Source organism: Girardinichthys multiradiatus, chromosome 2 (genome assembly GCF_021462225.1).
Source record: "Girardinichthys multiradiatus isolate DD_20200921_A chromosome 2, DD_fGirMul_XY1, whole genome shotgun sequence".
In the NCBI taxonomy this organism is placed as follows: domain Eukaryota; kingdom Metazoa; phylum Chordata; class Actinopteri; order Cyprinodontiformes; family Goodeidae; genus Girardinichthys; species Girardinichthys multiradiatus.
The window spans coordinates 44,271,209-44,298,164 of NC_061795.1; the positions used below are offsets into that span (position 1 = coordinate 44,271,209).

At 40.4% G+C, this 26,956-nt stretch overlaps 1 protein-coding gene across 1 annotated transcript in view; it reads right to left on the reverse strand.

The window, feature by feature from the left end:
• The window catches only part of LOC124857916 (protein HOS4), an 80,258-nt gene that overhangs the window by 7,226 nt on the left and 46,076 nt on the right, over positions 1-26,956 (reverse strand). Inside the window, exons 10-11 of the mRNA XM_047349500.1 lie at positions 12,889-12,961; positions 9,393-9,488 (exon numbers count right to left, since the gene is read on the reverse strand). Of these exons, the coding sequence (XP_047205456.1) occupies positions 9,393-9,488; positions 12,889-12,961 (169 nt within the window). The remainder of the gene's footprint in view (positions 1-9,392; positions 9,489-12,888; positions 12,962-26,956) is intronic.

A 26,956-nucleotide genomic window follows, 5' to 3' on the forward strand; every position in this document is an offset into this window, starting at 1 on the left:
AACATTACACCAACAACTCACCGACATCACACCAACATCACACCAACAACTCACCGACATCACACCAACATTACAACGACATCACACCAACATCACACCAACATCACACCAACATCACATCAACATTACAACAACATTACAACGACATCACACCAACATCACACCAACAACTCACCGACATCACACCAACATCACAACAACATCACACCGACATTACAACGACATCACACCAACATCACACCAACATCACACCAACATCACACCAACATCACATTAACATTACAGCAACAACTCACCGACATCACACCAACATCACACCAACAACTCACCGACATCACACCAACATCACAACAACATCACACCAACATTACAACGACATCACACCAACATCACACCAACAACTCACCGACATCACACCAACATCACATTAACATCACATTAACATCACACCAACAACACACCAACATCAATCACACCAACAACACACCGACATCACACCAATATCACACCAACATCACAACGACATAACACCAACAACACACCAACATCACATCAACATCACACCAACATCACATTAACATCATACCAACAACACACCAAAATCACACCGACATCACATTAACATCACACCAACAACACACCAACAACACACCAATATCACAACAACATCACACCAACAACACACCAACATCACACCGACATCACATTAACATCACACCAACAACACACCGACAACTCACCGACATCACATCAACAACACACCAACAACACACCAACAACACAACGACATCACACCAACACCACACCGACATCACACCAACATCACACCAACAACACACCAATATCACACCAACATCTCAACAACATCACACAAACAACACACCAACATCACATTAACATCACACCGACAACACACCGACAACTCACCGACATCACACCGACATCACACCAACATCACACCAACAACACACCAACATCACATTAACATCACACCAACATCACACAAACATCACACCAACACATCAACATCACATTAACATCACACCAATATCACACCAACATCACATTAACATCACACCAACAACACACCGACAACTCACCGACATCACACCAACATCACACCAACAACACACCAACATCACATTAACATAACACCAACAACTCACCGACATCACACCAACATCACACCAACAACTCACCGACATCACACCAACATCACAACAACATCACACCAACATTACAACGACATTACAACGACATCACACCAACATCACACCAACAACTCACCGACATCACACCAACATCACAACAACATCACACCAACATTACAACGACATCACACCAACATCACACCAGCATCACAACAACATTACAACAACATCACACCAACAACCCACCAACATCACACCAACATCACATCAACATCACATTAACATTACACCAACAACTCACCGACATCAAACCAACATCACACCAACAACTCACCGACATTACACCAACATCACAACGACATCACACACCAACATTACAACGACATCACACCAACAACCCACCAACATCACACCAACATCAAACCAGCATCACACCAACATCACACCAACATCACACAAACAAGACACCAACATTACAACGACATCACACCAACAACCCACCAACATCACACTAACATCACACCCACATCACACTAACATCATACCAACAACACACCAACATCACACCAACATCACACCAGCATCACACCAACATCACACCAGCATCACACTAACATCATACCAACAACACACCAACATCACACCAACATCACACCAGCATCACATCAACATCACACCAACATCACACCAACATCACACCGGCATCACACCAACATCACAACAACATCACACCAGCATCACACCAACATCACACCAGCATCACACCAACAGTACAACGACATCACACCAACAACCCACCAACATCACACTAACATCACACCCACATCACACTAACATCATACCAACAACACACCAACATCACACCAACATCACACCAGCATCACACCAACATCACACCAGCATCACACCAACATTACAACGACATCACACCAACAACCCACCAACATCACACCAACATCACACCCACATCACACTAACATCATACCAACAACACACCAACATCACACCAACATCACACCAGCATCACATCAACATCACACCAACATCACACCAACATCACACCGGCATCACACCAACATCACACCAACATCACACCAGCATCACACCAACATCACACCAGCATCACACCAACAGTACAACGACATCACACCAACAACCCACCAACATCACACCAACATCACACCCACATCACACTAACATCATTCCAACAACACACCAACATCACACCAACATCACACCAGCATCACATCAACATCACACCAACATCACACCAACATCACACCGGCATCACACCAACATCACAACAACATCACACCAACATCACACAAACAAAAAACACCAACATCTCATCGACATCCCACCAACATTACAACGACATCACACCCACATCACACTAACATCATACCAACAACCCACCAACATCACACCAACATCACTCCAACAACACACCAACATCACATTAACAACACACCGACAACTCACCGACATCACACCAACATCACATTAACATCACACCAACACACCAACATCACATTAACATCACACCAACATAACATTAACATCACATCAACATCACACCAACAACACACCAACATCACACCGACATCACACCGACATCACTCCAACATCACACCAACAACACACCGACATCACATTAACATCACACCAACAACTCACCGACGTGATGGTGGGTTGTTGGTGTGATGTCGGTGAGTTGTTGGTGTGATGTTGGTGTGATGTTGGTGTGATACCAACATCACACCAACAACTCACCGACATCACACCAACAACCCACCAACATCACACCAACATCACACCCACATCACACCAGCATCACACCAACATCACACCAGCATCACACCAACATCACACCAACATCACACAAACAAAACACCAACATTACAACAACATCACACCAACAACCCACCAACATCACACAAACATCACACCCACATCACACTAACATCATCCCAACAACACACCAACATCACACCAACATCACACCAACATCACACCAGCATCACACCAACATCACACCAGCATCACACCAACATTACAACGACATCACACCAACAACCCACCAACATCACACCAACATCACACCCACATCACACTAACATCATACCAACAACACACCAACATCACACCAACATCACACCAGCATCACATCAACATCACACCAACATCACACCAACATCACACCGGCATCACACCAACATCACAACAACATCACACCGGCATCACACCAACATCACACAAACAAAACACCAACATCACACCGGCATCACACCAACATCACACCAACATCACACAAACAAAAAACACCAACATCTCATCGACATCACACCAACATTACAACGACATCACACCCACATCACACTAACATCATACCAACAACCCACCAACATCACACCAACATCACTCCAACAACACACCAACATCACATTAACAACACACCAACAACTCACCGACATCACACCAACATCACATTAACATCACACCAACACACCAACATCAAATTAACATCACACCAACATCACATTAACATCACACCAACATCACACCAACAACACACCAACATAACACCAATATCACATTAACATCACACCAACAACACACCGACAACTCACCGACATCACACCGACATCACACCAACATCACACCAACAACACACCAACATCACATTAACATCACACCGACAACTCACCGACATCACACCAACATCACACCAACATCACACCAACAACTCACCGACATCACACCAACAACACACCAACATCACACCGACATCACACCAATATCACATTAACATCACATCAACAACTCACCGACATTACAACGACATCACACCGACATCACACCAACAACACACAGACATCACACCAACATCACACCAACAACAAACCAACATCACATTAACATCACACCAACAACTCACCGACATCACACCAACATCACACCAACAACTCACCGACATCACACCGACATCACACCAATATCCCACCAACCTTACAACGACATCACACCAACAACCCACCAACATCACACCAACATCACACCCACATCACACTAACATCATACCAACAACACACCAACATCACACCAACATCACACCAGCATCACAACAACATTACAACAACATCACACCAACAACCCACCAACATCACATCAACAACCCACCAACATCACACCAACATCACACCCACATCACACTAACATCATACCAACAACACACCAACATCACACCAACATCACACCAGCATCACACCAACATCACACCGGCATCACACCAACATCACACAAACAAAACACCAACATCACACCGGCATCACACCAACATCACAACAACATCACACCGGCATCACACCAACATCGTAACAACATCACACCGGCATCACACCAACATCACACAAACAAAAAACACCAACATCACATCGACATCACACCAATATCACACCAACATTACAACGACATCACACCCACATCACACTAACATCATACCAACAACCCACCAACATCACTCCAACAACACACCAACATCACATTAACAACACACCGACAACTCACCGACATCACACCAACATCACACCAACATCACATTAACATCACACCAACAACAGACCGACAACTCACCGACATCACACCAACATCACATTAACATCACACCAACACACCAACATCACATTAACATCAGACCAACATCACACCAACAACACACCAACATCACACCAATATCACACCAACATTACAACGACATCACACCGACATCACACAAACAACACACCAACATCACATTAACATCACACCAACAACACACCGACAACTCACCGACGTCACACCGACATCACACCAACATCACACCAACAACACACCAACATCACATTAACATCACACCAACACCTCACCAACATCACACCAACATCACACCAACATCACACCAGCATCACATCAACATCACACCAACATCACACCAACATCACACCGGCATCACACCAACATCACAACAACATCACACCGGCATCACACCAACATCACACCAACATCACACCAACAACTCACCGACATCACACCAACATCACAACAACATCACACCGACATCACACCAATATCACACCAACATTACAACGACATCACACCAACATCACACCAACATCACACCAATATCACACCCACATCACACTAACATCATACCAACAACCCACCAACATCACTCCAACAACACACCAACATCACATTAACAACACACCGACAACTCACCGACATCACACCAACATCACACCAACATCACATTAACATCACACCAACAACAGACCGACAACTCACCGACATCACACCAACATCACATTAACATCACACCAACACATCAACATCACATTAACATCACACCGACATCACACCAACAACACACCAACATCACATTAACATCACACCAACAACACACCGACAACTCAACGACGTCACACCGACATCACACCAACATCACACCAACAACACACCAACATCACATTAACATCACACCAACAACTCACCGACATCACACCAACATCACACCAACAACTCACCGACATCACACCAACATCACAACAACATCACACCGACATCACACCAATATCACACCAACATTACAATGACATCACACCAACAACCCACCAACATCACACCAATATCACACCCACATCACACTAACATCATACCAACAACACACCAACATCACACCAGCATCACAACAACATTACAACGACATCACACCAACAACCCACCAACATCACACCCACATTACACTAACATCATACCAACAACACACCAACATCACACCAGCATCACACCAACATTACAACGACATCACACCAACAACCCACCAACATCACACCAACATCACACCAACATCACACCAGCATCACATCAACATCACACCAACATCACACCAACATCACATTAACATCACACCAACACACCAACATCACATTAACATCACACCAACATCACACCAACAACACACCAACATCACACCAATATCACACCGACATTACAACGACATCACACCGACATCACACCAACAACACACCAACATCACATTAACATCACACCAACAACACACCGACAACTCACCGACATCACACCGACATCACACCAACATCACACCAACAACACACCAACATCACATTAACATCACACCAACAACTCACCGACATCACACCAACATCACACCAACAACTCACCGACATCACACCAACATCACAACAACATCACACCGACATCACACCAATATCACACCAACATTACAACGACATCACACCAACAACCCACCAACATCACACCAACATCACACCCACATCACACTAACATCATACCAACAACACACCAACATCACACCAGCATCACAACAACATTACAACGACATCACACCAACAACCCACCAACATCACACCCACATCACACTAACATCATACCAACAACACACCAACATCGCACCAGCATCACACCAACATTACAACGACATCACACCAACAACCCACCAACATCACACCAACATCACACCAACATCACACCAGCATCACATCAACATCACACCAACATCACACCAACATCACACCGGCATCACACCAACATCACAACAACATCACACCGGCATCACACCAACATCACACAAACAAAACACCAACATCACACCGGCATCACACCAACATCACAACAACATCACACTGGCATCACACCAACATCACACAAACAAAACACCAACATCACACCGGCATCACACCAACATCACAATAACATCACACGGGCATCACACCAACATCACACCAACAAAAACCACCAACATCACATCGACATCACACCAATATCACACCAACATTACAACGACATCACACCAACAACCCACCAACATCACACCAACATCACACCAACATCACACCAGCATCACATCAACATCACACCAACATCACACCAACATCACACCGGCATCACACCAACATCACAACAACATCACACCGGCATCACACCAACATCACACAAACAAAACACCAACATCACACCGGCATCACACCAACATCACAATAACATCACACGGGCATCACACCAACATCACACAAACAAAAAACACCAACATCACATCGACCTCACACCAATATCACACCAACATTACAACGACATCACACCAACAACCCACCAACATCACACCAACATCACACCCACATCACACTAACATCATACCAACAACACACCAACATCACACCAGCATCACAACAACATTACAACGACATCACACCAACAACCCACCAACATCACACCCACATCACACTAACATCATACCAACAACACACCAACATCACACCAGCATCACACCAACATTACAACGACATCACACCAACAACCCACCAACATCACACCAACATCACACCAACATCACACCAGCATCACATCAACATCACACCAACATCACACCAACATCACACCAACATCACACCAGCATCACATCAACATCACACCAACATCACACCAACATCACACCAGCATCACATCAACATCACACCAACATCACAACAACATCACACCGGCATCACACCAACATCACACAAACAAAACACCAAGATCACACCGGCATCACACCGGCATCACACCAACATCACAACATCACACCGGCATCACACCAACATCACAACAACATCACACCGGCATCACACCAACATCACACCAACATCACACCAACATCACACCGGCATCACACCAACATCACAACAACATCACACCGGCATCACACCAACATCACACAAACAAAACACCAACATCACACCGGCATCACACCAACATCACAACAACATCACACCGGCATCACACCAACATCACAACAACATCACACCGGCATCACACCAACATCACACAAACAAAACACCAACATCACACCGGCATCACACCAACATCACAACAACATCACACCGGCATCACACCAACATCACACAAACAAAAAACACCAACATCACATCGACATCACACCAATATCACACCAACATAACAACGACATCGAACCCACATCCCACTAACATCATACCAACATCACACAAACAAAAAACACCAACATCACATCGACATCACACCAATATCACACCAACATTACAACGACATCACACCCACATCCCACTAACATCACACCAACATCACACAAACAAAAAACACCAACATCACATCGACATCACACCAATATCACACCAACATTACAACAACATCACACCGGCATCACACCAACATCACACCGGCATCACACCAACATCACAACAACATCACACCGGCATCACACCAACATCACACCAACATCACACAGGCATCACACCAACATCACAACAACATCACACCGGCATCACACCAACATCACACAAACAAAAAACACCAACATCACATCGACATCACACCAATATCACACCAACATAACAACGACATCACACCCACATCCCACTAACATCATACCAACATCACACAAACAAAAAACACCAACATCACATCGACATCACACCAATATCACACCAACATTACAACGACATCACACCCACATCCCACTAACATCATACCAACAACCCACCAACATCACACCAACATCACTCCAACAACACACCAACATCACATTAACAAGACACCGACAACTCACCGACATCACACCTACAACACACCAACATCACACCAACATCACACCGACATTACACTAACATCACACTGACATCACACTAACATCACACCAACAACACACCAACATCACACCAACATCACACCAACATCACGACAACACATCGACATCACACCGACATCACATCAACAACACATCAACATCACACCAACATCACGACAACACATCGACATCACACCGACATCACATCAACAACACATCAACAACACATCGACATCACACCGACATCACATCAACAACACATCAACATCACACCAACATCACGACAACACATCGACATCACACCGACATCACATCAACAACACATCAACAACACATCAACAACACATCGACATCACACCGACATCACAACAACCAACTATCCTTACATACATCCCTAAAGTAAAACTATTGAGAAAAATAAAACTACAAATCCCTTTAGACAAAAAAACAAAAAGCCAAAACAATCTATCTTTAACCGCAAAAAGAAAAAAAATGTCATTTTTATGTCGTTTTTTTAATCAAAAGTAAACACACATCAACACAAAAATGTTAATTGTTTTGAATAATTTCCATCATGCACTGACCTGTGTGAGGATCTGATTTGTTAAAGATGTCTGTGCTGCCACTCCAGTACTGGAGAGCTGTTTTTCCATGGTAATCTCTGATGTTGATTTTAGCATCTGACGAAGAGAAACAAACCTTAAATATAGACATTTTCTCCGTCTTTTCTGTTTATGTGGATTTTAATTTACACTGTGGTCTTGTCCTCATTTTTAGACTTTTAGGTCTGACTCCCCTTCTTTTATTCTCCATTTTTCCACTTTACTTAGATTTGTTTTTGATGCAGTGAACTGGTATCCCAGTGGCTGGGATATGCCAGCCAAGTCTTCAGCCAAAAGAACTGGAAAGAAATGGGTCTAAATGCCTAATGGCCTTCAGAAAATCCTCTAGAGCTATCAGTCAGGATCACTGTAAAAGATCACAGGTAACTGGCTTATGTAAAGGAAAACTGAAAGAAGTGAGAACGGAATTAGGAGTTTAGCACAGGATAATCTGTGAATTTTCCTACTTTTTATGGAGGAGCTGGAAACTGCAGGATCACTCCTTCCTCCATTCAAGTAGAGAGGTGATGTAGCGCTCCTGAAGTCTGTCTTTACGACCGCATGCCATGCATGATGACATGAGAGCGCAGATAAACATGTGGTGTCATTAAAAGTTAAAACAGGCTTCAAGTAATGAAGCCTGTAGCTGATCTTCATTAACAAACTGTTAGACCTCTGCTTGAGGAGCCACTTTAAATCTCTTTAACTTCCACAAAAAGGTTTAGAAAAAGGCTCAAAGACCTCAGAGAGGCAGTGAGTAATTATCAGTGATAAAACGTGAAGCTGAGGAGGAGAAAAGGTCAACACCTTCCTCTGACTGAGCAGAGACTGCAGCTTCTCAGGGTGATCAACGCAGCAACAACAGCTAGGTTAACTCCTGCAGAGCCAGCTAGGAGTCTGTTTATCTAACACACCCTGCTTCCAGGAAACTGCAAGCTGAAAAGAAACTGACATTTCATGTTAGTGAATAAACCACCAACATGCACAGGGCCATTGTTATCACATTCAACCTAGCCATGTGATTGGTCATTCATGGTCAGGGCACTGAAGCTGACCAATCAGAGTAGAGTATGCTTTTAAAAGTGAAAAACAAGTTAAAAAAATTTTATACAACAATAAATTTAGACTTTTATTTCATTTCTGGGTTTCTATGTTTTTTTTTATTTGCTGCACATATCTTCCATAAAAGATTTAGCTTCACAATCTTCCGCACTGGCCGGATGAAGACCGCGCCGGGTGGATTGCAGAATACTTGGAAAACCTTCTCCGGTGTGAAAATAATTGTGTCAAGTCCGCACTCACACACATTTGCGCCACCTTTTCATAATGATTAAATAGACTAGAGGAGAAAAGAAAAATCCTCTATATTTCTCTCTTTGTTGGGAAATTAGTGTCTCATCAGCAGTGATGGGGTTGTAGCATAAGCATGAGTTTTGGTAGCCATCCTGCATAAAAGTCCTTACAAGTCCCACGTCAATAATACACCACATAAGTCCCACCACATAAATACGCGAGAGTTTGGTGCGTGCTCATGATCTCCATCACCTTCTATGCTATATCTGATTTTGTCTTGAATCGTAAATTTATAAATAAATAAAAATACTGATACTGTATTCAGACAGAAAACTTGCTCTTTTGTATTTTCTGTTATGCTTTGATTATTGCGGCGTTTCTATCATGTTCCCTCTCTCTGCCTCGGCTGTAGGTTCATGTGTTCTGTTTAAGTTGGAGAGTTTTGAGAAGCAAAAGCAGAACACATGCGGCTCATGTTGATGTCCCACCTGAGGAGGCTGGAGGCTGAGCGGAGCAGCTAATGGTTACTAACGGTAACCGATTCTCGTCATTGCAGACACTTCAACTCCCACCCTCATCCTCCCACCAGCATTAACCACAGTTTCGGCTGCAACTCAGAGAAATCTAAGCTGCTCTCCGCAGCAGAGAGGAGGAAACGTGTCACTTAAGCATACTTTAAATGAAACAAGATCTTTAAACTCCAGCTGAGGGAAACTAAACTCTCCACTGCAGCAGTTTGTGTTTTTATCTTACAAAATTACACCCACAGAGCTAAAAAGTTAGGAAGAACTCATGACTTTCAGCTGTGAGGTGTTTTAGCCTGTTTCAAGTCACCCCACGACATCTTAAGAGATCAAGATCTGGGGTTTGACCAGACTTTCCAGGCCTCAATCAGCCAGTTTTGATATGTTGTTGTTTATTATAGTTCTGTTTCTGCTATGATGTATCTACAGATAGTCTTACATGTTCCTCCAGCTCTCTCTGACACAGGGTGAGCTGGCCAACATCTATGATTCTATGATGGTGAGCTGGCCAGGTCCTGCTGAAGCAAAGCATCCCATTACACTTCCACCTCCATGCTTCACAGTTGGAATATGGTTATTTTCCTGCAATATTATATTCGGTTTTGTCCAACATGTCCTCTGTTCTGATATCAAAATATTTCAGTTTTAGACTAATCTGTCCAAAGAAAACTGTTCCAGAAGTTCTGTGCTTTCCTCTGTTTCCTAAACTTTACTGTTGTCTAGAACCTAGACTCTAGATCCTGCAATGACAATTTATTGGTTTTTGGGAAACTTCTTTTGGCATCTTGTGGTCTGCTTTTAGGGTGAACATGTTTGGACAGTCAGACGTGGGCATGTTGGTAGTTGTTCTGAATGTCATCCACTTTCATTTTATTTTCTGTACAGTTGAATGGCTGATTTCAGATTTTACTAAGACCTCTTTAAATTCCTTACTAGACTCATAGGCTGCTACAGTTTTCTTTCTGAAGGCCCCATACAGCTCTGTGGATCTCACCATGGTGTCTTAATGGTTAAAACATGAGCCTTCAGTGGTCCACTATTGTTTTCAGACACCATAACTTATCTGTGACATATGCTGCACAACTCTGTGAGTTTAAAGTGAAGCCATCTGACTGGTAGGTCTGATCAGGATTTTTGTTTTAGATTCTGGCCACATAAATCCACATGGATTCATGGGTTGTGTTGCATTCTGCTGACCAAATGTGGACCTTCAGTAAATGGTTTAATGGTCTACACGGATGAGGTCCATCATAAAGGCGACTGGAGACCGGAAGCCCCACCTCATCTCTTGCTGGGGAGGAGTGGAGGTGGAGGAGATTTAACTGTCAATCTGAGCTCTGTGTTGGCAGCAGTGCTTTGCATCAGTGCTTTCTTCAAGCTTGTGAATCTGTGAGGTGTAAAGATGAAGAATCCCTCGCTGACTGATGCTCGCTGTCTGAATATCAATTGAAAATGTGCATATAAAGAAAACCAACCTGTGCATACCCATTGAAAACAGACTGACAGCACAAAGAAATATTCTCCTGCAACCGTTTCCAAAAATCTCTCTGAATTTCTAGTTTACACAGATGCAGCACAAGCAGAGTTTCTGTTTGCATGTGGCTAAGAGGTGAAAAGGCAGTCAGTATGTAGAAAATGTGTCTCATTTGAGTGTGACTCACTGTATGTGCTGATGAGGGTCTGAATGATGTCCTGGTGTCCATGAATGGAAGCAAGATGAAGAGCAGTGTAACCCTGAAAATAGTGACACACTGTGGGACAAGCTTAAAAACTCTTAATTTGTCCTTCTTGCATCAAGAATTTCAGAAGAAGTTCCATATTTGCAGCAGTAAAATATATATATATATATATATATATATATATATATATATGTGTGTGTGTAGTACAGACCAAACGTTTGGACACACCTTCTCATTCAAAGTTTTCTTTATTTTCATGACTATGAAAATTGTAGCTTCACACTGAAGGCATCAAAACTATAAATTAACACATGTGGAATTATATACTGAACAAAAAAGTGTGAAACAACTGAAAATATGTCTTATATTCTAGATTCTTCAAAGTAGCCACCTTTTGCTTTGATTACTGCTCCACACACTCTTGGCATTCTGTTGATGAGCTTCAAGAGGTAGTCACCTGAAATGGTTTTCCAACAGTCTTGAAGGAGTTCCCAGAGATGCTTAGCACTTGTTGGCTCTTTTGCCTTCACTCTGCGGTCCAGCTCACCCCAAACCATCTCGATTGGGTTCAGGTCCGGTGACTGTGGAGGCCATGTCATCTGGCGCAGCACCCCATCACTCTCCTTCTTGGTCAAATAGCCCTTACACAGCCTGGAGGTGTGTTTGGGTCATTTTCCTGTTGAAAAATAAATGATGGTCCAACTAAACGCAAACCGGATGGAATAGCATGCCGCTGCAAGATGCTGTGGTAGCCATACTGGTTCAGTATGCCTTCAATTTTGAATAAATCCCCAACAGTGTCACCAGTAAAGCACCCCCACACCATCACACCTCCTCCTCCATGCTTCACGGTGGGAACCAGGCACGTAGAGGCCATCCGTTCACCTCTTCTGCGCCGCACAAAGACACGGTGGTTGGAACCAAAGATCTCAAACTTGGACTCATCAGACCAAAGCACAGATTTCCACTGGTCTAATGTCCATTCCTTGTGTTCTATAGCCCAAACAAGTTTCTTCTGCTTGTTGCCTGTCCTCAGCAGTGGTTTCCTAGCAGCTATTTTACCATGAAGGCCTGATTCACACAGTCTCCTCTTAACAGCTGTTCTAGAGATGTGTCTGCTGCTAGAACTCTGTGTGGCATTGACCTGTTCTCTAATCTGAGCTGCTGTTAACCTGCCATTTCTGAGGCTGGTGACTCGGATGAACTTATCGTCCGCAGCAGAGGTGACTCTTGGTCTTCCTTTCCTGGGGCAGTCCTCATGTGAGCCAGTTTCTTTGTAGCGTTTGATGGTTTTTGCGACTGCACTTGGGGACACTTTCAAAGTTTTCCCAATTGTTCGGACTGACTGACCTTCATTTCTTAAAGTAATGATGGCCACTCGTTTGTCTTTACTTAGCTGCTTTTTTCTTGCCATAATACAAATTCTAACAGTCTACTCAGTAGGACTATCAGCTGTGCACTGTATCCACCTCCTGCACAACACAACTGATGGTCCCAACCCCATTTATAAGGCTTGAAATCCCACTTATTAAACCTGACAGGGCACACCTGTGAAGTGAAAACCATTTCAGGTGACTACCTCTTGAAGCTCATCAACAGATTGCCAAGAATGTGCGGAGCAGTAATCAAAGCAAAAGGTGGCTACTTTGAAGAACCTAGAATATAAGATATATTTTCAGTTGTTTCACACTTTTTTGTTCAGTATATAATTCCACATGTGATAATTCATAGTTTTGATGCCTTCCGTGTGAAGCTACAATATTCATAGTCATGAAAATAAACACAACTCTTTGAATGAGAAGGTGTGTCCAAACCTTTGGTCTGTACTGTATATATATGTTTGAAGGTACGTCAGAGAGAATTTAAGTGCACCCTTCCATCAAACATTTTGACAGGTGGGCGGGACTTCCGGTGAGGGCGGGACTTCCGGTGGGGGGCATATGGGCGCCATGTGGTTGCCATGTGGGCAGGGGGGGTGTGTCCAAGGGGCGTAACAGTGGATGTTGATTGGTTGTCGTCATTAGGGGCGATACCTTAAATGAGTCAATTAAAACACAGGGGTGTGTTTAAGGGTGTTACGGGGAAGGCCTTAAATGAGCCAATTAAAACACACAGGGGTGTGTTTAAGGGTGTTATTAATAATCTGTATGTTTTTTTCAGGCGTTAATACATCTAAAAAACAAAACAACAAAAAAAAAGACATGCATCCTTTTATATTTTTTTAAAGGTATAATCAACTTAATGTTGACCTATCACATGAAATCCTAATAAAGGAACTGTGTAACCTGACAGAATTGTAAGTTAATTTTTGCTTTACAGCAGGACCTATTTGTTGAATATATGAGCCAGTCTAAATCCGTTCAAAAATAGAAAAGACCTAAAAAAGTAAATAAATAAAAAAATTGTGCTTCACTACATCGATGGAACGAGAAAAACCTTCAGCTTCTGCGTCAACATACTGGAAAAGCAGCTGAAAAAATAGGTAAGACGAATATCAGATTAACAGAAAAAAAACAGAACTTCAGTATACTGTTTCCAAGTTACAAATTGACTAGCAATGATGTGTTTGTTTTTGAATCATGAGAGACTCCATTTTAGGAAAAAGGAATGATAATTTAAGTTACCTGTAGCTTTTCTAAAAAAACATTTTTACTTTTTCATCTTAGAGTTACAGGGGGTTACAACTGTTAGGGGCAATGTCAGGAAAGGGGCAGTTACGTCTGTTTCTTAGATAACATATCACCTTTGAACTCAAGAAGGGTTTTGGTCTTAAAAACATAGGCAGCTGAAATAGGTAAGACGAATATCAAATTAACAGAAAAAAAAAGAACATCAGTATACTGTTTCCAAGTTACAAATTGACTAGCAATGATGTGTTTGTTTTTTGAATCATGAGAGACTCCATTTTAGGAAAAAGGAATGATAATTTAAGTTACCTGTAGCTTTTCTAAAAACATTTTACTTTTTCATCTTAGAGTTACAGGGTTACAGTTATTCTATATCCCAACTGTTAGGGGCGATGTCAGGAAGGGGCAGTTACGTCTGTTTCTTAGATAACATATCACCTTTGAACTCAAGAAGGGTTTTGGTCTTAAAAACATAGTCTTTGCAGTTGAGATAACACTGTCATGTTCTGGTATAAATACTGTGTGTAAATGTTGGGGGCTCTGTTTCACTGGTTAACCTCAGTGTCAGGGGTCTTCAAATGCTGAATGTCATTGAACCATAACACTTGTTACATTGAAAAATACCAGTACTGACAAGAAAAAATGTCGGTAAATATTTCAGGAAACCCGGAAATTGTGGCTTCTTCTTCTGATAATTCACAAAAGCACAATGACATCTTAAAACGTAAGTAAGTAAGTAAGTATCATTAAATGCATGTGAATGTTCTCAATTTTTGTTTATATATATTGTTTATATATATATATATATATATTTTTTTTTTTTTTGTTTCTTTGTCATAGAACCCACCGCTGATGACCTTGATGATTTCATCTTGACACAATCAGATTATGGTAAGTAAATGTTAAATGCAATAATATATATATATATATATATATATATATATATTATAGTTAACCCTTGACAATGTTTCAATTTATAGATTTGATGAGAGAGGTAAACCCGAATGATCAAGTTGGAGGGTTCAGCAGCTGGAATCGACACTCTAAATTGAGAAGGCGAATTATCTCCAAACAAGAAAAACTCGCAACAACTGAACTTTCTTCTAACACAGAAATTACGACAGATTCTTTGAATACTCCTCCGCCAATTATCATCATTTCCCCTGAAGACACACCGGATAAGTTACCGGCACCTCCAGAAAGTAAGTCCTAAGAACTAACTGTTTTTCTTTGAGAGTGAATGTATTTTATTTATGTGTTATTAGAGACTTTTGTTTTAAACCTCAGATAAAACTGTTTACAGATTCGACTGAGAGCTCTGTGGAAGACATAGTTGTCGAGCAGGAGCAAGGTAAGGAAATAAAAATTAAATAAAAACAATATATATATATATATATGTATTTTAAGCATAGTTCAATAAAAATGTCATATAAACCTGTTTACAGATACATCCAAAGATGCCACATTAAATCCGCCCACCAGAAGGTCGCTTTTCAAAGATCAAGACAGCTTTCAGCAGAACGGCACAGTTTCAGTCCAACAAGAAGTGAAATCTGGAGGTTTTACCGCAAAGAATCGGAGTAAGATTAAAAAAAAAACTTGTGTATTTTAAAAACTATTTTCGTTTTATTTATGAACGCTGTGCTGCGCAGCGTAAGATAACTTTTTATTGTCTTCTGTTTTTACAGAATATTTAACCCCGGCCAAAAGACAGCGACTCTTTGCGCTACAATCCCGAGCAACGCTAGTGAGTGGTTTAATGAACGGTACGTTTTAATTCATACATACATACTGAATTAATTTTAATTCCCCTTTTTTTTTTTTTTTTTTTTTTTTTTTTTTTCAGCTTTAATGTGATTATTTCAATATATATATATTGAAATAATCACATTAAAGCTGAAAAAAAAAAAAAGGGGAATTAAAATTAATTCAGTATGTACAGGTCCTTGACACCCTTGCTTGAGGGTGTCAATAGTGGCCTTCTGGACAGCAGTCAGGTCGGCAGTCTTACCCATGATTGGGGTTTTGAGTGATGAACCAGGCTGGGAGTTTTAAAGGCCTCAGGAATCTTTTGCAGGTGTTTAGAGTTAACTCGTTGATTCAGATGATTAGGTTCATAGCTCGTTTAGAGACCCTTTTAATGATATGCTAATTTTGTGAGATAGGAATTTTGGGTTTTCATGAGCTGTATGCCAAAATCATCCATATTAAGACAATGAAAGACCTGAAATATTTCAGTTAGTGTGCAATGAATCTAAAATATATGAATGTTAAATTTTCATCATGACATTATGGAAAATAATTAACTTTATCACAATATGCTAATATTTTGAGAAGGACCTGTATGTATGAATTAAAACGTACCGTTCATTAAACCACTCACTAGCGTTGCTCGGGATTGTAGCGCAAAGAGTCGCTGTCTTTTGGCCGGGGTTAAATATTCTGTAAAAACAGAAGACAATAAAAAGTTATCTTACGCTGCGCAGCACAGCGTTCATAAATAAAACGAAAATAGTTTTTAAAATACACAAGTTTTTTTTTTAATCTTACTTCGATTCTTTGCGGTAAAACCTCCAGATTTCACTTCTTGTTGGACTGAAACTGTGCCGTTCTGCTGAAAGCTGTCTTGATCTTTGAAAAGCGACCTTCTGGTGGGCGGATTTAATGTGGCATCTTTGGATGTATCTGTAAACAGGTTTATATGACATTTTTATTGAACTATGCTTAAAATACATATATATATATATATTGTTTTTATTTAATTTTTATTTCCTTACCTTGCTCCTGCTCGACAACTATGTCTTCCACAGAGCTCTCAGTCGAATCTGTAAACAGTTTTATCTGAGGTTTAAAACAAAAGTCTCTAATAACACATAAATAAAATACATTCACTCTCAAAGAAAAACAGTTAGTTCTTAGGACTTACTTTCTGGAGGTGCCGGTAACTTATCCGGTGTGTCTTCAGGGGAAATGATGATAATTGGCGGAGGAGTATTCAAAGAATCTGTCGTAATTTCTGTGTTAGAAGAAAGTTCAGTTGTTGCGAGTTTTTCTTGTTTGGAGATAATTCGCCTTCTCAATTTAGAGTGTCGATTCCAGCTGCTGAACCCTCCAACTTGATCATTCGGGTTTACCTCTCTCATCAAATCTATAAATTGAAACATTGTCAAGGGTTAACTATAATATATATATATATATATATATATATATATATATTATTGCATTTAACATTTACTTACCATAATCTGATTGTGTCAAGATGAAATCATCAAGGTCATCAGCGGTGGGTTCTATGACAAAGAAACAAATATATATATATATATATATATATATATATATATATATAAACAATATATATAAACAAAAATTGAGAACATTCACATGCATTTAATGATACTTACTTACTTACTTACGTTTTAAGATGTCATTGTGCTTTTGTGAATTATCAGAAGAAGAAGCCACAATTTCCGGGTTTCCTGAAATATTTACCGACATTTTTTCTTGTCAGTACTGGTATTTTTCAATGTAACAAGTGTTATGGTTCAATGACATTCAGCATTTGAAGACCCCTGACACTGAGGTTAACCAGTGAAACAGAGCCCCCAACATTTACACACAGTATTTATACCAGAACATGACAGTGTTATCTCAACTGCAAAGACTATGTTTTTAAGACCAAAACCCTTCTTGAGTTCAAAGGTGATATGTTATCTAAGAAACAGACGTAACTGCCCCTTCCTGACATCGCCCCTAACAGTTGGGATATAGAATAACTGTAACCCTGTAACTCTAAGATGAAAAAGTAAAATGTTTTTAGAAAAGCTACAGGTAACTTAAATTATCATTCCTTTTTCCTAAAATGGAGTCTCTCATGATTCAAAAAACAAACACATCATTGCTAGTCAATTTGTAACTTGGAAACAGTATACTGATGTTCTTTTTTTTTCTGTTAATTTGATATTCGTCTTACCTATTTCAGCTGCCTATGTTTTTAAGACCAAAACCCTTCTTGAGTTCAAAGGTGATATGTTATCTAAGAAACAGACGTAACTGCCCCTTTCCTGACATTGCCCCTAACAGTTGTAACCCCCTGTAACTCTAAGATGAAAAAGTAAAAATGTTTTTTTAGAAAAGCTACAGGTAACTTAAATTATCATTCCTTTTTCCTAAAATGGAGTCTCTCATGATTCAAAAACAAACACATCATTGCTAGTCAATTTGTAACTTGGAAACAGTATACTGAAGTTCTGTTTTTTTTCTGTTAATCTGATATTCGTCTTACCTATTTTTTCAGCTGCTTTTCCAGTATGTTGACGCAGAAGCTGAAGGTTTTTCTCGTTCCATCGATGTAGTGAAGCACAATTTTTTTATTTATTTACTTTTTTAGGTCTTTTCTATTTTTGAACGGATTTAGACTGGCTCATATATTCAACAAATAGGTCCTGCTGTAAAGCAAAAATTAACTTACAATTCTGTCAGGTTACACAGTTCCTTTATTAGGATTTCATGTGATAGGTCAACATTAAGTTGATTATACCTTTAAAAAAATATAAAAGGATGCATGTCTTTTTTTTTGTTGTTTTGTTTTTTAGATGTATTAACGCCTGAAAAAAACATACAGATTATTAATAACACCCTTAAACACACCCCTGTGTGTTTTAATTGGCTCATTTAAGGCCTTCCCCGTAACACCCTTAAACACACCCCTGTGTTTTAATTGACTCATTTAAGGTATCGCCCCTAATGACGACAACCAATCAACATCCACTGTTACGCCCCTTGGACACACCCCCCCTGCCCACATGGCAACCACATGGCGCCCATATGCCCCCCACCGGAAGTCCCGCCCTCACCGGAAGTCCCGCCCACCTGTCAAAATGTTTGATGGAAGGGTGCACTTAAATTCTCTTACGTCTTTTAAACAGATTCATTTTAAACAAGAAGCTTCCTGCACAAAACTCTGGAAAACATTTTTTTAAAGTTGCTCTACCAAACAAGGATTTCCAAACTAAGTTCATGTTCAGCGGATGGCCTTAAACGTTACAGAAATATACAGAAAACTGCCTCAGGGAAGATGATTCTCTTATAAGTTGTATAACAAATTATTTCCACAAATGTGCCAGTAAACTTTTTCCTGCAGGAATGGAAAGAAGTCATACTATTTCTCACGTGTGATGAAAAAATTTAATCAAGGAGACAAAAATGACAACAAATACTAGAAATGAACTCAAAAACATGAACAAAAAAGAAACCACAAAAATACGGAAACTGAAAACCAGAAAATTACCATAAGCAAAAGATATATTCCCAGGGAGGCACAAATGGATAAAAAAGGAAAGTAAAAAAAATTATAATAAGAATATTAATCCCCCAAAATGCTAAATGACCACCCAACAAAAACAAAAACAGACACAGCAAATGGAAAAATACAAAAATGATTGCAAAATGTTGCTAAGCAACATTAAAAAGCAGAATAGGGCTGAAAATGAACCCAGAAAACAGAAAGATAATATACATAAAAACAAATATAAAATGCCTCCTTTGTATCTATGCTAAGTAGGCCAAGGAACACATAATTAATACATAGATGAAAAACAACGCAAAGAATGTCCAGAAAGTGAAAAAAAAACTATAAAAGCAAGTAAAACAACCTCCACAGTCAAATACAAAAAGGACATGATTAAAAGTGTAACTCTCTTTCTCCAGCTGCCACAGTTAATTAAGGAGTACCTTAAGAGTGTGTACATGAATCACTACTGTATCTATTTATCAAATTATCTCAAACTGCAGTTTCAGGTTTCATTCGTGCTCTGATAATACATGAATATACATACGAAACCAAAAAAGCCATCCATTTTCTACCAAACACACAATCGTGGCCAATCTAATCCTGACTCCACCTTCTCGTTTTGACTTTTCTTTTGTTAGAAAACTCTTCAGACTAAGACCGTCTATCCCTGAATCGGGGGCAGAAACGGTTGTTCATGCTTTGGGTACATCTCATTTGCCCATTTTTTTTTTAAATCAACAGAACATGTAAGTCTACGTAACTGCTACGTAACTGCTGCTCACTAGGTGGTTTTCTTTTTTAGGACCTTTCTCTGCAAATCTCAGAGAGAGTTGTAAGTGAAAATCCCAGTAGATCAGAAGTTTCTGAAATAGACCAACTATCTGGCATCAACAACCATACCGTGTTCAAAGTCACTTATAATTATTTTCTTCCCCATTCTGATGCTCCGTTTGAACTTCAGCTAGTTATGTTCACCAGATCTAGATGCCTACATGCATTGAGTTGTGTTTAATGGGAGACATGTGTGGAGAGCTATACCAGGACAACTTAGGAAATACATCACAATATAGTACAATGAAATAACCACAATTACTTGAAAAAACTGAAACTGAAAAAAGCCAAGGAGAACCTCCACATGAGCTGAACCCTTGATCAGTTTTTCCTTAGAAGTCCGTCCATTGCTAATTTTGATCACAAACTGGTGTGTATATTGCATCAAAATGTCCTCAAACTGCTTTCAGTCTCAATGGAACCAAGAATATTTATGTATCCATCTACTGCTGATTGATGCATTTTGCACACATATTGTGGATCAGTTTGAAAGAACGTTGTTGCCATCTAGTGGCCAAACTATGTTGTTTTCACTAATTTGCCATATAATTAGCTCATTTGCTCTTTGCATTAAACAGTTGAACAGGTGCACCAAATAAAGTTATCTGTGATTATATATATATATATACTGTCACAGCTAGAAGTTATTTTACTCTGCAGCATTTAAATGTGAGCACTTCCTATTATTGTTGTTTGGATTCTCTAAACGTTTCTTTGTGCTCTGGTTTCCTGCCAGAAACCTGTTGTCTCAGAGCTGGTCATGTTAAACGACTCAAGTTTAACACAACCAGGTCTGAGACAATCACATACTTTTTACGATCTGCTCATCACCCTGAGCTTCTGCCAGTGTCAGAGACAAGCCCACACTTTCCTTGCTGCCATTAAGCTGTTTAAACCCGACTTTAGTGACAGAATATTCAAAGCAGAGGTTGAAGTCTGGATTCATTACGAAGGCGAGTCTGCAGATTACACAGCTCCGCAGTAAAATCTCAACACAGCCTGAGGCCTGGAGGATGTTTGATGTGGAAAAACAAGATCTCCTCATCGTCAGACCCTTCCTGCTGTCCCATCAGCAGACTCACCTCACAGAGAGACACTAACAAGCAACAAACCTACTCTGGATCAGAGGAAACTATAGTTTTCTCTTTTAAAACATGGATTTTGTTTTCGGACCAACGGCTGCTAGAAGGCCGACTTTTATCCGCCACTTTCAGGGCTCTGTATGTCAAAGAAGGCCTGACAGGATAAAGACATAAATATCTGACATTTCCTCAAACACAGAGCTGCTTTCATGTTTTCAGGTGCTCTTTGAGTCTAATATCAGCGCTAAAGGCCACTACACCAGGGGGTCCTGGGAGAAGAGCCACATCAAGGCCAGTCTGTGATCCGAAAGGGAGAAGTAACAGAAACATCAGCCGAGAGCACCAACAGGTCTGATCTGTGCTTCATTCACTGACATTAAATCTCTGATTTGCTGCAAAACAACCGTCTCATCAATCAGATACATCTATCTGGAAATTTGTTGGTTTTCTGATTCTGCAGAACGCAGCAGGTCATCAGTACAGATGTACCAGAGGCAGTACCGATCTCTGAATGACCACAAAGATGCAAAATCACAAAAACATGTAAAAGAGACACATATCAAATTTACTGAAGAAAAAATATCACATAAACACCTAACAAAAGTGTTTCAACTGCAGGAACCCAGGTCCAAACCGAGTACTGGGAATAAAATATGACAGAAGTAAGGAAGATAAAGAAATTATAAAATAAAACTCAAAGTGCTTCAAGGCAAAGTGTACAAGGTCATAAACATAAATAAATATTAAACAAAAAGAAACAAGACTTAATCTGAAAGGAACGAACAAAATAAACGAAGAAACACAAAAACCCAGGGAATGATTTAGGAAGGAATGACAGGAAAAAAAGCAGCTGGGATAATTCGGCAAGTAGAGTCAGCTGTGAGGGAAGAGAGGACCCAAAACATAGTAGGTAGAATCCAAACACTGAGATTAGGCTAATAAAACTTGATGTAGATCTCTAAACACAAAAACAGAGCCCTAACTCAGAACCAAAGCTAAGCGTCAGGAAAACCAGTCCTTATAAGCTAACTGAAAACTTCCTGAAATTGTCTGAAATAAGAGTCTGAATCTCTTATTTCTGCCTTTCCGTCTCTGTCACTACAGGTTTGTTTTTCCTAACACCTTGTGGCATCTCCTGAGACTGGATCAGGAGAACAAAATTCAGACATGTAGTTACAACAGCTGCTCAACTGGGGCAGTATCACAAGAAACTGCCCAGTATGAGCAGCAGGCAAAGCAAGGAGCCATCCAGCATGTTTCTGTGGAGCACAGAAAAAGACAATGGAAAGGGACAGACTGACACTGAGTGAGGATTTAAAAGTTTTCAGTTCACAATTATGTCCATAAATCTTACATTTAAAAGGAATCAGCTTCTCCATTTTCCTTTCTAGAGGAACAGATTTATGTGAGTTTGGATGAGTTTTCAAACATGCCTGACCTAAGCAGGCTATTCGAGTAAACAAAATCTGGTCAGTTTAAAGCAGAGCTCTGGTGTGAATGCATCCATAAAAACATGGCAGAGGTTCAGGCAGCATGATAAAAATCCCAAAAATACAGAAGAAGAATGGAAGGATCTGACAATATGCTGAAAATACTTGGGGAGTGGGTTACTGGGTGAGGACAGGTGGGCTGACTGATAATGGGAGACAGGTTTGGAGAGCTATACCAGGACAACTGAGGATATAAATCTCAATATAGTACAACAAAATAACAACAACTACTTGAAATACACAGAAACTTAAAAAAGCCAAGGAGAACTTCCACATTGGCTGAACCTTTGATCAGTTTTTCCTTACAACCTCTGGCCACTGCTAGTTTTGATCATACACTGGTGTGTATTTTACATCAAATTCTCCTCAAACTGCTTTCAGTGTCAATGGAACCAAGAATATTTATGTATCCAACTGCTGCTGGTTGATGCATTTTGTACGCATACCGTGGATCAGTTTGAAAGCACTTTGCTGCCACCTAGTAGGCAAACTATGCTGTTTTCACTAATTTGCTTACCAAATACCCAAATGTAGTGTGAGTGCTATATACAAATAAACAGTCCCTACTTAATTTAGTATCTGCTTGACAGCAAAAATATAATTTTCCTTTTTACATATGATTTTAAATAGTAAGGGGATTAAAGAGGCGTTTGAGCATGACTTACCCCCTTTCATTAAGAAATGAAGCGAGCATGGCAGAGGGGAGAGAAACAGAGTCAGACCCAGAGGATTAGAACAAATCAGGAAGAGTTGCTGAGACTCTGATCATCTAAAAACATGTTTAAATATTGAGATGATTCTGTGACAAGATTTCTGAAGTGACAAAAGTTCCCAAACTTACATGCTGTTGAATCAGCGAAGAAGAGAAAAGAAAGAAAAAAATCACTGCATTTCTTTGAATAAAGAAAAATGTGTTTTACACAAAACAATTCCAGGTTTTTGTCATTGAAGCAACTTTATGATAAAACAGAGAGAAAAACACTTCTAGCAGCTGTTGCAAATCACATCTAATGATCATTCTTGTAGTACTAAAAATAGATCACACTCAGAAGAAATCTCAGAACATCCAGCAGCATTACTGATCATTTAAAACCACATCAGCAAGATGATCCTCCTGAATCTGCTACTGTGTTGTTCACTTTTTTCCCACATTCAGGTGAATCTTTAGACGGATATAAACCCTCCTACTGCAGGAAAATCCATCCTGCTGAAACCCTCTAGTGAATCCTAACCAGAAAGGTTTTCTCCTCTTCCTGCTTTTTTATGGATTATTGATTTCTGATTTGCCGGCTGCTCTAAATGAGGCTATTTTATCGGAGCCATTACCTCCTTAAATAATAGAGACAGAAAGTTAATTATGTAGTTATGGAGCCAATAAGTGATTTGTCTGCTTTGCTTTGCTCTGGTGGGGTGTAAACATTATCTCCTGCAGGCTCATCTTCATCAGCAGCACAGGAGGAAGATCAGTGAGAGCACAGCAGATCAAGCAGATCCTAAATTAAATTTTCCAGGCTCACGGCTGTCTTCAGTAATCACAACAGTGGCCTTTCTGCGTCAATCTGTAGCACTGTTGGGAGCACCTATCTTCGTTCATTGGTTCGTGCCTTCCTTCCTTCCTTCCTTCCTTCCTTCCTTCCTTCCTTCCTTCCTTCCTTCCTTCCTCCCAATGTCTGCGGGGACAGCTAATGGGGCGGGCCTGGGTGCGCTAATCCCTGACATCATAAACCAGTCATCCTTTTCTGAATTCCCAATACATCCGTGTTATGGCCGGTGGTCGTATGTGTATGTTTTGTTTTCATAACCTTGTCTACAGGCTGCTGACGGGCCTGCTGGAGAGGTGGAAACCCTGTTCCTCCGTTGCTGTCGCCTTGGCTGCATGGGACTCCTCTTGGTGGAAATCCCCCTTATTTGTGTTCTTCTTTATTGGTTGCTCTCTTTTTTGCTGTTCCTGTTGGACTCGGATCTTCCTGGGCGCTCTGCACTCTTCCTGCCGGACGTCACCGGGAACTCACCGAGGAGTTCGCCCTATATAAACTCTCTGCACCTGCCACTAAGGGTGGCTGTGATTTAATCTGAGCAGCTCGCCACTTGTGCTTATGAAGCTTTGCTGGTGTTTATTTTTGTTTATTTTGATTGAGACTGTTTGAACTTAACTTTGTCCTCCCTGGCGACTTATTTAGAACTGGCTGGCTTGATTTTGGGAAAACCCATTGAATAGGTTTCAAACTTATAGTTTGATGACCTTTGAGTGTTTTGATTGCTTTGCTTCCCTGTTTGCGGATTGCCTGCACCCCAAGGCGATTTCGAGTGTTTTATTTGGTTACTTTCTTTGCTTGTTTCTTTGCCTCAGGTTAGTTTTGTGGGAAAACATACTTGCTGTACTTTAGTACCGTTACCAGTACCCTCTTTCTTTTATGTATGTGCCAGTAACTTTCAAACGTTACAAATAAATAACCCTTCTTTATACATCATATATCTCATTGCCTTTATGTTACTTCCCCTTATTCACCCCTGGCCGGGCCGGGTCGAAACAATACAAAATTTAAATTTGTACTAATTTATGTCATTTTTAACTGTTTCTCAGTTTCTAAGTCCAAACACTTACTGTAAATTTGCATGAAATGTTTGTACAGTTTTTAGGCACCAACCCAACATCACTCTTGTTCACCCCAAATTCCTTTACAGAGATAGGCTAAAAAAACATCAACATGTGAACATTTCTTTCCAAAT